Below are 18,426 nucleotides of genomic sequence, written 5' to 3'. Positions count from 1 at the left end.
TTCATCAAGATGGTTCTTAGGCTTGGAGACTAGATTCCCAGCACTAATCCTTGGAACAGCAACTATCTCAGGAGGTGACCTTATCCCTGTGAGGCTGTCCGGGCCTCAGTTATGAGGATAAGAATATTCAGCTACCTCACTGGGGTATTGTGAGGATAAGGAGTCTCAAATGTGGTAAAGAACAGGGCCATATAAGTAAGAAGACATATGAGCAGAGCACAGGGCTAGAACACAGGAACCAACCATTATTGTTTTAGGACTGGGTACATCTAAGGAAAGGGAGTGCAATTGCCTCCCACCCCTGTTATTTGTAAGTTGGGAGGGTGGCTTTCTCACATCTAGTTTTGTTGGAGAATGGTTATTTAGACCTTTGTCCAAATGTATTTAGACATTTGATACAAGTGTTCAGAGATTACAAGGATCCTATGCTTCAGAAATGGAATACTCTTTCAGCAGTGACTGAGTGATAAAGAGCATGGGCTATGAATTGGTAAATTGCCCATTAACTCACTAGGTGTCTCGCATCCTCAGTCCCCACACATCAGGGTAAAAATACTGACTTTTGTTACAAGGTTGTCCTAAGAATTCCTGAGACAGTGTATATAGAGTACTTTCAACTAAAAGGCTACGTCTTATGAGGCAATAATGCAAAATGTTTGTTTAGTAATTCAGGAGGTTTCTCCTCTCATACTGTATTCCAGTTAAATTGGAATATTCATTTTTTGTGCGCTAGCTAATTAGGTATAAAAGCAGGGAGCTCTGGTGCCCGTCACAGAAGGTCCACCTCTGCCGCTAGAGTGACACTCTTGAGTTAGAAAAGTGCTTTCATGTCTGAAGAAGAGGGTCATGCAGGGCTGTTGTGAGGGCTGAAATTACAGTATTCCATCTTTCAGATGATAAATACACCATTAAGCATATTTATGTAAAGGTAAATTAACCGGAGCCACTAGAGTTGAAAATTCTATTTTCTCCTAATGAATTGGATACATGCAGCTTTGAAACTAATGTAAATTACTTCAGCGGAAAATACAGCCCACATTCTTCTTCACAGCTCAGTGTACATGAAATCCACCATCTATTATAATTGGGGGGAAATGCCACAGGTGGTCTTGTTGGAGCCCTGTCTCCTCTCGGTCCAGTTTTGAGACTTTTTGTTTTTCAAATGTCTAGTATCACTGTTTAGGCGATGCAGATATAATGCTCCCTTGGATTTTACTCTGCCCCCCCTGTGGCTTGCTTTTTAGGTGTCAAAGAATCAGACCTAACAACACTTTGGTACTGATTAGTGTGCTATTTCAGGATTAGTCATGGAGGACTCTGTAAGACTGAAATCCTAATCATACTTACTTGCTGGAAGTGGGCCCCACTGAAGGCAGTGGCACTTACTTGCGAGGAAACATGCAGCGATAGTATTGCAAAGTAAGCCACATTTACCAGCTTAAAATGATTAAGAGTTCCCTAGAGGGACCTGGTGGTTCAAATAGAGAGCTACAGTATCAAAATTCTTGCCCACCCTTACAGCATTTTTCACTGTTTAACTTGCCATATTAGGCTTCATTTCTTAAGCAGAGTTTCCTAAATTGGTGCTGTGATCAATCAAAGGGCTTGTAGGTGGCAAGATGACGCTCTACTTAGTCACTCAGGGAATCTATCCAGCTGGGTCTGTCCCTCGGGCGTCATTCCACAGGCAGATGGCTTCCTTGCGGATCACACTTTGAGGTAAAATCCTGGGCAAAATAGTGACTGCATTGCATAACATTTAATGCCAGCATGCAGCAACTAAACGGTGGCATGCATCAACTTTGAAAAAGTAAAAACACTCAAAAGGATTTTCATGTCACTGCAATTTGCAAATCATGAACCACAGAGATGAAAGATGTAGTCACTGAAACATGTCAGCTTCTCTTTTAATCTCACATCCAAGTTTGAGTCTGACCCAATTTTAAAGCTTAAAGGAAATGAACTGGGTTGCTATTTTTCTTTCACATCAACAATAAGCAAAGCAATATATCCAGAATGAATGGCTAGTCAGCTGATAACTATATATATAGATATAACAATAATTTCAGAATAAAAATTGCACACTAATTAACCCTTATTAAAAAGGAGGGAGATGTGCTTAATTTAATTAATTGCAAATCTGCTGTGAATTTTGTTTATACGATTTTTTATTTATCTGACAAGGTAAGCACAGACAAATTTAACTGAGAAAGCTTTGATTCAGGCCAAATTGAAATAGATTAGACACCAGAATAAAAAAACAAAAACACTGCCATAGGTTTTTGTTTTCTAACATGCCAAGTTCAGCTACTGAAATAAATATTTGCTATGCCTTTAAAAAAAATACACATAAGCTGTAAGTATTTCAGAAAAAAATGCCCAGTTTCTTTTCCAGCTCAGCTTCATTAAAGTATTCAAGCCATAAGTAAGACCAGCCAAAAATACTCTTCCGGATTTGAATAAGATAATGCACCTGTCTTTTCTAGCTTCAGTGACCACACAAGTCCATCCATTTACCTTGATGCTGGAGAGATCAATTGCTGCTTCTTTGGGTTTTGCTGGTTCTGGTGCTGGTGCTGGGGCAGGTGCTGGGGCAGGGGCAGCTGCTTTCTTGGCGTCTTTCTTTGGTGCCATGTTCTTTTCTTTCTTTTTTAAGTTAAAAGGTGCCCCCAAAAACCCTTATAAGAGATTCCTGGATGAGGAGCAGCAGATGGTGAGGATGATCTACAGCCTTGGAGGTAGACCCAGTGTGTTGAACACCACAAGGGCATATATATATTTCACTTAGTGCCTAATACAATCTTGACACTTGCAGCTGGATTGGACAGTTTGCTAGTCAAGGGGGATGTCATCCGAGTCAGGCTATAAATGGAATCTAAGGGGGTCAGACCTTCATCAGATTCAAGGGGACTTCTGTGCCCTTTTTTAAAGCCTCCCGCACATTTTTGCAATAGATGAAAAGGAGGGAAGAATATGACAAAGCCAGTTTCAGGTCTCTCGTTGACATTCGTTCAAGTTGACTGACTTTTTTTTCTTGGTAGAATTACAGTTCTGCTAAAGTTGTAAATCTTATTTTCCATCACTGTATGTCATTATGGGGGGATTGAATTTCCATCTGGAATTTTGACTTTAAGGGTTGGGAAATGATCACCAGTTTCCATCTCCCCCTCCCCCCTCCCCCCTTTCCTCCAGATCATGTCCCCTCCTCTCTCCTTTACTCCTCCTCCATTTCCTTCCTTTGCAAGATGAAAATGTTGATCCAGCAAAGAGTATGGGGGGTGTTTAAAAATAAAGGCAGGCGTATATGGAAAACCCATCCTGCTTTAGCCTCTCTCTCCCCTCTCTCATTCTCTCCAGTCCAAGATTCTTCCATCTGTTCTTATTACTCTTTTAATAAAGCTCAGAATCTACAATAAAGCTACTCTGAAAAGCCAGAAGCTCTCCGCTTAATCCAATTTCATGTATTGTTGGCTGACATAACCAAGCCCAATTTATTAAGGAGACAGACATGCCACCTAATGTATTTTCCCAGAAAGGCAGGAGACTCCCTTCCCTCACAGCATTTATAAAACCAAAATAGCTATCAATCAAGGATAGCAGTTGTGTTTATTGTTTCTAATTTAATTGCCAGTCTTCTGTCACGTATTTAGCGCTCTTCACTTCCAGCCTCACAGAGACCTTTCCCCTTCTCATGCTCTCCCGTTCCTTTCCTGAGCAGACAAGTGTTCAAGCTCTTATTAGTCACTTCTGTGTTACTCAGAAGGGCTCTGCTCTCATTGTTAATTAAACCCATATTCGGTTACTATACTCTTAGATCCGAAGAAATTCTGACCTCTGCAGCCATCTCAACTGTTGCTTTGTTCAGCTTACTGTATTGAAAATCATTTAGATAGATTTCAGGATCCTGGTATATTTCCAATAATAAGCACAAAGCTACCAATAAAAATCATTTATATCCTTGCAGATTACAAGTTGGGTTGTATTAAATGTAGAAAACAACCAAGATTCAAGTTAGTTACTTTCCATATTAATTACTGAACTTCCCCTCCTGCAGTAGTTTGGTAGTCTTGAAAGTGTGATCACCTGTTTATCTGCCTCAGAGGGGTTTACTACACATTAGAAGCAGGTGTGGCAAAATGATCAATTATTTGGACTCATGGTAACCTTAAAACATACCCACACTCTTCTTGGGCGGGGGGGGGGGGATGTTTCTATATTTTAAGGAAGAGAAGAGCTGGGAAATGGTCTGACATGGCTGCCAGCTGTATTTCTGACTGTCTACTTAAAATATTGTCCACCCATGAATGGAACCGCCTATATGGAGTGCAAAAGGTCTTCATTTAATTTTGTTTTCTAGTTTTTGGACACAATTAGGCCACGTAATGTAGCCTAACATGGGGTCACACACACAAAACCTATTTGGTTTGTATCCAATGCTGCTGTTATGTTTGCAAGACTTCTTCTTGGACAAAGGTCCTGAGCCTTCTCTTTCCCGCAGCCCCCAACCCCTCCCAGGGTGTTGGAAGACCCTTTGGGCACACACAGGGAGATAAGAGGAAGGGGGAGTATCCTGCTCCATGAGTTTAACTCTGATCATGCAGTGTTAGATGCAACCCTTTCTGATGTTTTTAATTTTTTTATTTCTATCTTGCCCTTCCTTCCAAAGGAGCCAGGATTGCAGGAGGACTGTGCTAAACACTGCATTTGTCCCTGGTTTATTAAAGCTCTGTACATTTGCATAACATTTAGTTCACATTACTGTGAATCTACACCTTGCAGAACTGTAGTTTATAATTTGTGGCAAGCCAGTATTCTTCATAATGACTAAGGGTGATATTCAACTACATTTTTGCACAACTTGAGGGGGATTCTGATCTCTCCTTCCACTCCCCCCCCATGCCCAGTGCTATACCCAAAACTGCTCTGGAAGGTTGGGGGAACCCCACAAAAGATTTATAGAGTGCATTGGGGCAGGGAGGAAAGGGGGAAGTGATTCCATTGAAGCCACATGCCTAGCACTTCGCTGAATACCATCTATAAATGAGGTTTGCACATTGAAGTTAAAGCAACAATGTAATGGGATTATCACCTCCCAGTTTGACTCCACTTGTTAGGTAATTGCCTACTGTTAAGTAGTAGCCCAAGAAAACCAATCTGGAATAGCAGTTTAACACATTGAAATATCAAATGCTAATTAGAATGACCTATAACCAGCAAAATCCAAGAGGGAGGCAGCAGTGGCATAAGACTTTTATTAGAACCAGCTAAAAGTCACAAGGCAGTGAACTAGCTTTGAGTTTCACAAAATTCTTCCTCAGGCTGGATGTTGAACAAAAAATGGAAGTGGGGGAATGTTGTCTCAAAAGGGCAGAGCAAAGGCCCATCTGTAAAATGGGACCATCTTAAGATGGTGTCCCAGACATGCAACCTGATTCTTTGCAAGTTTACTCAGCAATAAACCCCACTAAGTTCAGTTACTCACAAAGTAGGTCAAAGAGCAGCGCCAGTCTCGAGACAAATAAACATGTCAGAAACCATTTCATTTTCAGCTTTCTAAAAGCTATTGGTGAATATATGTGGCTTCTTGGATGTGTGAAAAGGGCCCATACACAAACCAGACAAAAATATATACGAACAAATGCTGCAAATCTGGGTTCCACAAAGAAGGAAGAGACTGCTTTGCAGTATGCATTAGTGTTGTGTGTTAAGCAACTGAGGCACAGGCTTAGGTCCCACAAGGTTTATTTAGAAAACCAGAGCTTGTTTTAACACCCCCAACAACAACAACAACAAATCCTGGATAGATCTAGAACTCTATGGCCTGGGCAGTTCTCCTTCATAAGTTCTGCTCATCCACACTACATCTTCCAGCAAGCAGTGCTCACAGCTGCATTGCTTTTCAGGCAAGGCTGTATCTTAAGATCACCAGAAACAATTAATAGAGACTGAAATCAGGTGATGCTTTTGAATTGATGCTTTTGAATTATGGTGCTGGAGGAGACTCTTGAGAGTCCCATGGACTGCAAGAAGACCAAACCTCTCCATTGTGAAGGAAATCAGCCCTGAGTGCTCACTGGAAGGACAGATCGTGAAGCTGAGGCTCCAATACTTTGGCCACCTCATGAGAAGAGAAGACTTCCTGGAAAAGACCCTGATGTTGGGAAAGATGGAGGGCACAAGGAGAAGGGGACGGCAGAGGACGAGATGGTTGGACAGTGTTCTCGAAGCTACCAGCATGAGTTTGACCAAACTGCGGGAGACAGTGGAAGACAGGAGTGCCTGGCGTGCTCTGGTCCAGGGGGTCACGAAGAGTTGGACACGACTAAATGACTAAACAACAACAAAATCAGGTGAAATGGAGGCGCTGTCGGTGGGTGGTTTCCCAAGTCTGGGAAGTATGGAGACTGTTCTAGATGGGGTTGCATTTCCATGAAACAGCAGGTTTTATGTGAGGCTGCCATTGAAGATGCTCCAGAAGTTGCAGTTGGTAATGTATAGCGCCTCCAGAATCCTGCACAACCCACCCAATTCAATTCATATTGAATCTGTTTTCTGTGATCTGCATAGGCTGCTTATATACTTCCAGTTCAAAATGTAAATGTTGACTTATAAATCGCTAAGTCATTTGGGGGCCAAATACTCTCGCTACAGCTGATGTCCTAGGCCCTAAAGTTCTGCAGGGAAGGTCATTCTCATGGTTCCAGTGGGCATGGTCTTTGTGGTGGTGGTGCCCTATCTTTGAACTTATTCCTTGAGCTATGTCAAACTTCTTTGATATAGGGTTTTCAGTGTCTATTAGAAGCACATTTTTACTTGTACTTATGAGGTTGTGCTAATGGATGCTATATTGGTTTCATGAACTGGAAACTCTTGGTTTTTAACATTTTGATGTATTGTGGTTTTATTGGTGTCATGTATATTATTCAGTTTTTAATATACTGCAAACCACTCTGGTTTTTCATGAAGGCATGTCTATAAATGGAACAACAACACCCAGTTTATCTGAGAAAGAGTGACTTGTGGTGCCTCACTCAATGTATATGGCCATCTCTGGCCCTGAAGTTAATAGTCTAAATCCTACAAAAGTAAGTTTGCTTAACCCCTTTAAATCAATTGGCTTAAACATGCCTACACTGTGTTGCATTTAAGCCAATGATCCCATTTAACTTAAACCTCTCTCTTAGAAAACTTTATACACCCAACCATGTATCATAAATTGGGCAACATGTGCCCCAGAGTGAATGATAGATAAAAGGCCAGTGCGCATGGATGTGAGAGCCACTTATCAAGCGAGACAGTCTGGTAGCAGTTCAACAGGTAGAGAGATACGTGCAAGCCTCAGTATTATGTATAGTTCAATAACTTATGGCTCACTTAGTGAGGTGTTTCGAAGCAATCTTGGAAATGATGCAGAGGTGAAAGGAAGGAGGAGAAGAAGAAGAGTGGGAAACATAGTGACAAACAAGATTTTTTAAAAAACAGAGTCAGATGGCGAGGCAAGCCTTAAAGTGAGGAAAGACTTCATAACACAACCAGTGTGTCATTATTATTCATATTATAAAGAAATAGAAAGCGGAAAAACACACGTTTGCCCCACCCAACCCAACTCCGATCACTGTTTTTCTTATTTTACAATTGAGAACTCGGGATAAGAAAATATTTGGGTGTTTTTATAAAGGATGTCCCAAATTTGTACATCACAAGGGATGCCTCCACACGCTGCAGATGTTATTCTCAGCATGGCAACTGAGGGGGGCAGGAAGAGCAGCACAACTCCAGGGCAGGGCTAAATGGCGAGCTTTGCAGCCTATTTCACCACGCATGCCATCTGTATGTGAGTAACATGTGAAGGTGGCATAAGGATGGGATTAGATTGATGTTAGTTGCTGCCAGACTTGTCATAACACAGCTGTGGAAATCACTGTTGTGGAGAAGCTTATGCATCAAATCTGTGCCGTCAAGGGACAAGCAAATCAGAATACTGTACTTTTTTGCTGAATGCAGTAGTTTGCCCCACCCCCCACCCCCAATACTAAGATTGACAGTTCAAGGATACTCCCAGCCCAATAATGATTCAAGTGTCCAGGGAATTATAATCAACTGATGTTGTTTATGGTGCCTTAAGTTTCTGCGACTTTAAATATGTGCGCTCCGCTTAACATAGCCATGTGGACTGTGCTGGGGAGTAACAGTGGGATGAGAGGCACACAGGCATAATATACATGTAGATCTCAGTAAAATAAGAGGACATGGTGGTGTCTGTGTAAGAGACTGTGCAATGAGGCTGGGGAGGGGCAAACATTGGAGGTGCAATCCATGGATTGGGTCAGTAGGCTGTGTGTAGAGGTGGGGGGGGGGAGAGAAAGCAGGAGCTGGAAAAGTTAACTTAAAAACAAGCAAATTATGTACAGCCTGTTTCTTTTTGCTGCTGCTCTGAGGCCAATTCATCTTCAGGAAGAGAAGGGCTGTGAACTAGCCCAGTTCTGCCAGGTAACAGAGGGTTAAAAGCTTTTCTTGCCTAGCTTTCACACCTAGTAATAGGCACATATCAATTTGCTGCTGAAGTTTCAAGCGCTGGCATGGGAGGCAGAGACAAGCTGTGGACTGCTAGCTGCCTAGTTCAATCAACATACCAAGCTGAATCGTCATAATCAGCAACAGCCAGCAAACACTACCGGACAATAAGACCTACCTTCCTTTTCCAACTAACCCTAGACTTCATGTAGGAGAGTCAATTTTCTGTGACTAACTTCTTGGGTGCCTAGGACAAAGTTTAAGTACTTTAACCATGCGGACAGGAGCTGACCACAGAACTGGAGAGCTCCACCAAGATCTACTTTAAGAAGCCCTGGCTTAGAGGTGCTTTGTACTTTTCAAAGCCCCTGAAAGAAAGTGGAACACCATTGAGGAATTCACACCAATTGTTTAGTATCTAAAGCTTAAGGAACAGCTGCGGATTTAGATGCTTTCCCTTATGATGGCGTGAAACAGAGCAATGAGTGGCATTTGGGAAACTGACTAGCGCTCCACTTTGCACTGGGAAAAGACATGGGAAACTGCTTAACACTGACAGTCCAATGTGAACAGTGGCAGAGGCTTATCTGTTTCCAGGTGTTACAGAAACAGAGTTTCTCTTCTGCTTTTAACACAGCAACTAACTAAATATGATCACTGTTTCACTCTGTCATCCCTGGCAGTGTGACTTGACAAACTTCACTTGTAATGGAAAGCAAAGGCAACAGCTGAGGATTCGGGTGTTCCATAGCAGCTGGCTTTTTATATGTTCTGCTCCTAGACAATAGATTCCTTCACTTCATCATAGGGCTTGCTGCTAAACTCTCTGAACTGGGGCAAAGGAACTTTGCTTATTAGAAGCATTGCATACTTGCTTTGGAGTTAAAATTGTTATAGTATTTCCACAGAAGGTAGAAAGCTGAAAAATGTCCAAAACACTATTATTGTACTAGAAGAGTCTGGAAACTGAACATCTGTACTTCTTGTCCTCAAAAATGGAGAATATGAAGTGCTCCCAAGAACAGACAAGGCACTTCCACATCACCTAGAAGCCTGACTTGAACATCTTTCCTTCAAAACAGGGGATGTTCAGAACTGTTTAAGGACTTTTACACTGGCTAGAACGCTACTTTCAATACATATATTTATAAATAATAATTAGTTGCTTTGAATAAGGGTTTTAAGCTACAACCCCATACACACTTATTTGGGAGTACCGGTAAGTCACACTGAGGTCACTTGAGCGTACTCTGAGTGGAAATGAAGAAGATTTTGCTATGAGTCATTGATGGAGAATTTTGAAAATATTTGCATCTGACATCCTCAAAAGCTGTTTGTGTGAGGCTGCAATTCTGTACGCATCCAACTGGGAATAAGCCCCATTGCTGACAATGATGAAGCTTCCTTCTGAGAAAACATGACATAGGCTTAGATTATGAGGCTGCTTCCACACAAGCAGTTGATCATTGTTGGGGTTATGCTGTACTGTTACCAGAATGGAATTCTCCGGTAATTTCCCCATGAGGAGAGACAGCCTTCCAGACAGAGAACTGTCCTCTGTAAAGTAGGACATTACATGGAAAAGTAATTATGAAACATTCTAATGAGCTCTTGCTCCTGCATCTTTTAATTGCAACCTGTTCTGCAAATAACTGCAGGTGGTAATGTTTACTTCCATGCTGCAGAAAGTTTTTTTCTGCTGGTTTCTGTTAAAAGCACATTATTTTGAAGATAGAGCTTGGATTTTCAGAACTATGTTTTCCATTGCAGCAGTTGTGTTATTCCACGCGAGAACCTAGCTGAATTACAATTCCATCATGGGTTGGCTTTCTTATCATAAAATCATAGAACTGTAGAGTTGGAAGGCAACATGAGGGTCATCTAATCCTGTCCCCTGCAATGCAGGAATTTCTTGCCCTGAGATTGAGCTATTCTGCAGCATCACAGACAATGAGAAAAACACCCATTCATGATAAACTGGATGAATCTGAGACAGGGAACAGAAGAGTGGCTATTGAAGTCTGACTGTGATTTACAGATACAAACTGAATTGTTAAGAAGAAGAGAAGAGTAGAAGAAGAGTTTGGATTTGATATCCCGCTTTATCACTACCTGAAGGAGTCTCAAAGCGGCTGACATTCTCCTTTCCCTTCCTCCCCCACAACAAACCCTCTGTGAGGTGAGTGGGGCTGAGAGACTTCAGAGAAGGGTGACTGGCCCAAGGTCACCCAGCAGCTGCAGGTGGAGGAGTGGAGACGCGAACCCGGTTCCCCAGATTACGAATCTACCGTTCTTAACCACTACACCACACTGGCTCTCATTGACACTGATGTATCGTTAAAAGAATAAGAGAAGTAGCCCCAAAGAAAGTGATTTTATACTTAAAAGCAGAGAGGGTGAGACAAAAAAGAAGGACAAGATTTAGTTAGAAGTGTATAGAAAGCAAATAGAAAAGCAAACCGTGAGAAGAAAGCACCTCTTTCCTCTCTTATAGTTTGGGATATGTGTTTTTCCTTTGTGTGACGTGGGGCTGGTGCGGCTGTGTCCAATCGCTAAGAGGAGGAACGCCAACTGCTGTTCTGCATATAGCGGATGGCTGACTTTGCAGTTGTGCCTCATTGCCCTCTCGCTCAAGGTTTTCTAATTCTGTCTCAAAGCAATATCAGTGTCTCTAAGCGATCAGCCCTGAGGAATGCAAATTATTCCTTCTAGAACTCTCCAGCACCTCAGCCTCTCTCAAGGGGACATAGCATGCCCAAAGAGAAATGCCTTCCTACCACGGCAGTTGTTTACTAGACACCAGAGCACCACCCAGAAGTCCAGATTCAGATGCAAAGAAACTAGTATTCGACATTCTTTTCTTTAATTAAGGTTTTCTACTCGGGGTGGGGGGAATTACAGAAAATTTGAAAGAATTGATTAGTATGCATTGCGCTGAAGTTAATACCTGAGGTACTTTAAAGACTAGGGTTTGTGTTCTAGGATTACTTCCCAACAATACAAATTAGAAATTTGTTTTAAATTAAAAATGGGGAGTGCTTTGCTCAGATACCAGCTTACATGAAGAATTTCAAAAGAAGCATATCTATGTATACACAGCTTTTTCTCTGAAGAAATGTGCATGCTTGGGTATGGCCAGGGATAAGTTTTGCCTTCATTTTCAACAATCCTGAAAACTTCCTCCCTTTCCTCTGTTTTCTTTAAAAAACTGACCTCCTCAAAGCACCCTTGGTTTATTGGTAATCCTGGTACCGCTGGGGCTATCAAATGTAAGCAAGCACTATAATGTAACAGGAAAATTTGCGACAGCACCTGTTCACAGCTTCTTTTGAGATATCCGCAGTCAACACAAAACACATATAATAATGATTCACATCATGCAGAACCCTTCACAGGGGAAAGAGTTTAGCTGACAGGCCCAGTGGGGTAGTTCTCACTGGATAGTTTAAAATGTGAAGATTAAGCTCTGCGCAAGATGCTAATTCCAGCATTCATGCTTGCGCTGCGTGTGTTAAAAATAAAATCTCTCTGGTAATTCTTTGGACAGTTTGAATTCTTGCAGCTTCAAGGCCCCTACAATCCATGCATTTACTGTAAAAAGTTTCCACTTCAGACTATTCCCTGGAATGCTGAACAAACAATTCTACTGTATTAATTCTCATTTAAATGAACTGTGTCTTCCTTGAGTCTCATTCAATATTTGCCTTCAGTGACTTCAGGGTTAGAATGAGCATTATAGGATGGAGAAGTAAATAGTGCATGGACCCCCAGAAGTTCTGTATTTCCATATAAATGTTCCATATTTTCTTTCTGATATGTCACGTCCAAGCTACACTCCCCATCTCTCTCTCCTGACATAGAGAACATACAGGGCATAGGGCAGGGGTAGGCAACCTAAGGCCCATGGGCTGGATCCGGCCCAGTCGCCTTCTCAATCTGGCCCATGGACAATCCGGGAATCAGCATGTTTTTACATGAGTAGAATGTGTCCTTTTATTTGAAATGCATCTCTGGGTTATTTGTGGGGCATAGGAATTCATTCATCCCCCCCCCAAATATAGTCCGGCCCCCCACAAGGTCTGAGGGACAGTGGACCTGCCCATGGCTGAAAAAGGTTGCTGACCCCTGGCATAGGATGACCAAGACAGTCTCCATGCTTAAACTGGGGTGAAATCCTAATTAAAATGGTTCTAGAAGATTATTTTGCTCCAGGAGTGCCTGAATCTGGTCAGCCACCACCCACCTTGTCCAGGAAAATATTCTGTGTCGAAGGCAGGATTTCCTTTCGCAACTGTAATTCTGGGGCCTCTGTTCTTTAAGATTTCTAGCCTTCGGTGGCCTCCTACTTCTGCAGCCGAGATAAGTAGGGAGTTTAAATTTAAAATAAATCTAAAACTAATTTTTAAATATATATATATTTAGAGTTTTCCCAGTACTTGTCCATTTATCACTCAGCAAGACCATGGTTTATCATCATGTTTATAGGTAGTGGTGATGTCTCCTACCGCATCACAAAGAGCTTGGGTGCCTGTTGGTTTAGTGTTTTAACCTCTGCTGCTTTGAAATTTATATACATTATGCCACTGTTTTGTTCTCATTTTGTTTTCTTTCTGAGTAAAGGCAGGATGAAAGTGTATTATTATGCAAATTTATGTTCCACTTTTATTCCCTCATGGGACTCAAAGCAACTTACAGGTAAAAACAAGAATTGCTAAAATATAGAATAAGCAATCATTAAAAACCAATTAAACATGGATAGGATTAAATCTGTCTCTCTATCAACCATCTGTTTAAACCAGGCATAGGCAAATTCCGGCCCTCCAGATGTTTTGAGACTACAGTTCCCATCATCCCTGACCACTGGTCCTGTTAGCTAGGGATGATGGGAATTGTAGTTCCAAAACATCTGGAGGGCTGGAGTTTGCCTATGCCTGGTTTAAACCATACATCTATCATCTGCTTATAGAGATGGGCTGGCCACCTGTCATGGATGCTTCCGTTGAGATTCCTGCATTACAGGGGGCTGGACTAGATGACCCTCAGGATCCCTTCCAACTCGAGAATTCTTTGATTCTGTGAAATAATTACAATAAAAACAGCACAACACCAGCCCTTTAATTAAAAGCAGTCAGTTCCCAAAGGCCTGTTGGAACAAAAAGGAGGGAGCCAGTCTAACTTCTCCAGGGAGATAGGTAGCCGTGTTGGTCTGCCATAGTTAAAATAAAAAAATTCCTTCCAGTAGCACCTTAAAGACCAACTAAGTTAGTTCTTGGTATGAGCTTTCGTGTACATGCACACTTCTTCAAAGTGTGCATGCACACGAAAGCTCATACCAAGAACTAACTTAGTTGGTCTTTAAGGTGCTACTGGAAGGAATTTTTTTGTTTTTCTCCAGGGAGGGAATTCCTGAGTCTGGGAGCAGAAATCTTAACCAGATCATAGGGAAGTAGGTGTTTGGGTCCAGTCTTCTTTGAGAAAGAGCAGAATGGAAAGTAGTGGTGCTTCACCTCCTGCCCCAAATGGGTTACAGAAGAATAGGAGCTTGCCTCTCCCACATTATTTTATCTACTTGTTGATTATCTACAATTCTTTTAAAAATGCATTGATTATGTTGGAAAGATGTAGGATGAAATGCAGCTATTGTTTTTATCAAAAATAATCCGAGAAGCCCCCTTCATTTCTTAAGGCAGCCCTATTCCAAGGCAGATCTTTTAACCTTCCTTAAATGCCCATTGCCACCCCCTCAATACCCTATTTAGTAATAGAGGCAAGCGGCATGTAGCTAAAGAATGTTGTTCTACATCTCATATATCTTACGTGATCAGAGATTGTTAAGAAGGAAACTAACAACAGCTTAGACTGAAATATAGATCTATAAATCTTAAAGAATAAGACAGCAATTCAGAACAGGGTGAAGTCAGACTCCAGAGACTGGATCCAAAGAACACACTGTGTGTGTGTGTGTGTGTGTGTGTGTGTGAGAGAGAGAGAGAGAGAGAGAGAGAGAGAGAAGCAAAGGCAAGAAGTTCAGATTATCCCAAAAAAGTTTTGTTGTTTAAAAGTATAAACTGATAAGAACAAATTAATTCAAGAGGATGTTTTTTTGTTTTTTTGTTATCATAGCCAATAGAAGCTCGACTGGACTGTTTACTAAAGATCAGGAAGCGTACCATGAGAGCCAAGAGGATTCTGGTGTTCTTAAAGAGCAGAGTCAAAGAAGCTATTACAGGTGAGAAGGCTTAATTCAAAACATAGAAGTCTTGTCCAAATGCAGAAAATGAAAAGCATAGTGGCCAGATACAAAACTGGACAGGGCTAGTTGTGCAGAAGAGGAAATTCCAACAGGTGCTGCTGCTACACTTGCTGAGATTCCCTCTTCTGTTAAAGGTATGGGAGTCCACTCCCCTCTAAGCTAGGCTAAACTCTAATATATTGGTCTCTGGCAGGAAAGCAGACTGAAAGTATCTAATGGTCCATCAGGCTATTTTGGGACTATGCAGACTTTTGAATAGACGTAGCAGAAATAAATGAAATCTGTATAGTCTGAAGAATAAAGAGGTATCTAGACATCTAAACATCATAGCTTATTTTAGCAGGTGAACTTGATTCCTAAAGTCAGAAAGGAATTTTGCATTTTAAAATGGTTGTGAACATATGGTACTGCCTTATATAGAGTCACATCATGGATCCATCTATCTGGAAACTGCCTACTCTGATTGGCATCAGCTGTCTAGTTTCTCAGGCGGAGAAGAGTCTTTCCCCAGGACCTACTACCTGAGACTCTTTTAACCTGCCCAGGATTGAACGTGAGACCCTCTGCATCAAAGCATGTCCTTTGCCACTGGCCCTCTACACCGTTGTTAGCATAATACATGTAAAATATAATAAATAACTTATCTATGTACTTTTTTACATAAAGCTTTATTGGTATACATATAAATATGACCTATGGGTTTGTCAATGCATTTCTTATGCAACTAAATGCTCCAAGGAATGAGAGGTTGACTGCAGCTGTCACACAGAGCAACAAACATATGTTAATTGCTTCTTAATTTATTTCAGTCCAAACTACACCTTCTTGTGGAAACTAATTATGTTCTGGCTTCAGCATCTCCCAGAAACTTAGTTTTTCTTCTATTGCTAGATAGATTTCTGTTGCTTGATCTGTGCTGGTTTTGGAAAAAAGCTTGTCTTAAAGTTAAACCCATTAGGATTTTAAAAACATAATTTATATTTTAAAATATTGATTACAGTGGTACACTTCAGGTTACAGACTCCACTCACCCAGAAATAGTACCTCAGGTTAAGAACTTTACTTCAGGATGAGAACAGAAATCGCGAGGCAGTGGTGCGGTGGCAGTGGGAGGCCCCATTAGGTAAAGTGGTGCTTCAGATTAAGAACAGTTTCAGGTTAAGAATGGACCTCCGGAACGAAGTTCTTAACCCGAGGTACCACTGTATTATTATTTTTTTAAAAAAATTCCACTCTCAGCTTTTGTAAAGGGTGGAATTAAGATCAAAAAGAAATTCTACAGTGTACATATGACTAAAAAATATTGTTGCATTCAATGGGGCATACTCGCAGGAACGTGTGTGCAGCCTTACTGACTAATTTTCTGATATAGACATTTGCTGCTAAGACTTGATCACTGAGAGTATAAAAATGTGTGTGGAAGATCATATAAAACTCAGCCACTTTATGTGTGTGGAAGCTTTTGAGAGCTGTGCAATTCAAAAGCTGTGTAATGTGTACCTGTACCATTTGTTTTAGGGACGCAGGTGGCGCTGTGGTCTAAACCACAGAGCCTAGGACTTGCCGATCAGAAGGTAGGCGGTTCTAATCCCCGCAACGGGGTGAGCTCCTGTTGTTCGGTCCCTGCTCCTGCCAACCTAGCAGTTCAGAAGCATGTCAAAGTGCAAGCAAATAGGTACCGCTCCAGCGGGAAGGTAAACGGCGTTTCCGTGCGCTGCTCTGGTTCGCCAGAAGCAGCTTAGTCATGCTGGCCACATGACCCGGAAGCTGTATGCCGGCTCCCTCGGCCACTAAAGCAAGAGGAGCTCCACAACCCCAGAGTCGGCCATGACTGGACCTAATGGTCAGGGGTCCCTTTACCTTTACCATTTGTTTATTTGCTTAATTTAGAGCATTTGTACCTTGTACAGTCAAAAAGGCTCCCAGAGCAGCTAACAGGCTAACATGAAATCAAAACAAGTCACTCCCTACACGCATGCCTATATTCAAACAAACAAACAAACAAACAAACAAACAAACAAACAAACAAACAACACACAAAGGAAAGGGGACATGGAGGGAAGAGGAAAATACAACTCAAAACTCAGGCATCAGTTTCTAGACCATTGTTCCTATACTGATCGGCTGGCATAGTTCAGTGGCAGGAGGTGCCCAGTGGCTAAGTATATATATATATATTAATTTCAAGTGGGAGCAACTGAGGTCATGTTGGCTCTTCTCAACTCATAAAACATCTCTTCTTTCTAAGAGCATGGTAGTACTTAATTTCTAAAATGAGACGAATGTGCTCAAGCATGCCAGGAAGACCTACTTTTGATATGTGAGCTCTAGCATCCTAATCCTAGAAGTGGGGTTTGGTGTGGTGATGGAAATGCACTCTGCACATGCTCTTAGGAACCTGTTGTTGGTTCGGAAGGCTAAGCTTATACCGAGCGCTCAGAATACAAGAAGGCATATTAATGAATGATACAGTGGACTGTGAGGAGGGTAAATAGGTTGCAGCCAATGCAGGAAGAGAAGCAAATAGTAAAAGTAATAGTAATCACACTGCTCTGTCTGGGATGAACCCTAATAAAATAAAAACACCTGAGGGGAATTGGGGCAGAAAGCCATGTGCAGATACGGTTGTTCTCCTCCTCCCCTGATTACTTGACGGCAGATACAGTGGATGCTCGGGATGTGCAGGAGGCACGTTCACAACCCACAGTGTTCGCAACCCGCAGCGCCATGCCTGTGCATGCGCGGGTCACGATTTGGCGCTTCTGCGCATGCGTGAGCACCAAAACACGGAAGTAACCCGTTCTGGTACTTCTGGGTTTGGTGCGGTGCGCAACCCGAAAACACACAACCTGAAGCCTCTGTAACCCGAGGTATGACTGTACTGGAAATTTGATCAACTCAAATAATCCTATTAGAGCAACAGTCGTGAAACATTTGTTCCAGTTCTGTACACTGTTGCATGCTGAAGGGTAACTATTTATGCGTCTGTCTCCAAATGGATTTATAGATGATGAGGAATCGCCCGTGGTTTCAGTTACCAGTGGCGTAGCGTGGGTTGTCAGCACCCGGGGCAAGGCAAGTAATTTGTGCCCCCTAACCCATGGATTTGCACCCCCTAACCCGTGGATTTGCGCCCCCTAACTCTAACCCCCAGATGTTGCGCCCGGTGCGGCCGGCCCCCCCTGCACCCCCCATGCTACGCCACTGTCAGTTAGTCGCTGCAAAAATTGCAACAAATTGTGGCTGCTGTGAACACCTCTAGCACAAACACTTGTACCTGTTTCCAGAAATTTCTGAGCCATGTGGAAATGCTTTGGGAGAAGAGCTAGTTCCTATTTCTTTGCCAGCCTCAAATACCATCCTTGTTTTCTCTAGCAGCAGTCTCCTAGACACCATGTCACCATTTGCACTTGGCCCTCCCTCTTTACAGACTCTTAAGATGAATCAAGGTCTGAGCAGCCACCTCTTGCTGCGGACGTACTTCATGATTCTTTTCCTCCCAACTCAGTGGCTGCCTTCTATGTAAGCAGCTGGAGCAGGAGACTGTAAATCAGCCTAGCAACAGTTGGGTAAATGAATGCACAGTGCACAACCTGTTCCAGCTAACCTAAATATTTAAAAAGCTCCCAGTTCATGTGCATGTAAAGAAGAACCTTAGC

The 18,426-nt window shown here is 42.1% G+C and overlaps 2 protein-coding genes across 3 annotated transcripts in view; one reads left to right on the top strand and one right to left on the bottom strand.

The window, feature by feature from the left end:
* MYL1 (myosin light chain 1) overlaps positions 1 to 2,970 on the bottom strand; it is a 28,285-nt gene extending 25,315 nt beyond the window's left edge. Inside the window, exon 1 of the mRNA XM_083475331.1 lies at positions 2,518 to 2,970. Coding sequence (XP_083331457.1) covers positions 2,518 to 2,634 — 117 coding nt within the window. The 5' untranslated portion in view covers positions 2,635 to 2,970. The remainder of the gene's footprint in view (positions 1 to 2,517) is intronic.
* The window catches only part of LOC310693456 (uncharacterized protein), a 28,564-nt gene extending 10,138 nt beyond the window's left edge, over positions 1 to 18,426 (top strand). Inside the window, exons 3-5 of one of the 2 annotated variants that reach the window (XM_083475593.1) lie at positions 14,638 to 14,743; positions 15,188 to 17,807; positions 17,983 to 18,426. In XM_083475593.1, the coding sequence (XP_083331719.1) occupies positions 14,638 to 14,743; positions 15,188 to 15,303 (222 nt within the window). In that variant the 3' untranslated portion in view covers positions 15,304 to 17,807; positions 17,983 to 18,426. The other variant, XR_014519176.1, reaches the window with a different exon arrangement.

Source organism: Podarcis liolepis, assembly GCF_965112155.1.
Source record: "Podarcis liolepis genome assembly, chromosome: 1".
Taxonomy (NCBI): Eukaryota; Metazoa; Chordata; class Lepidosauria; order Squamata; family Lacertidae; genus Podarcis; species Podarcis liolepis.
This window is presented reverse-complemented; position numbering and strand designations above follow the sequence as displayed.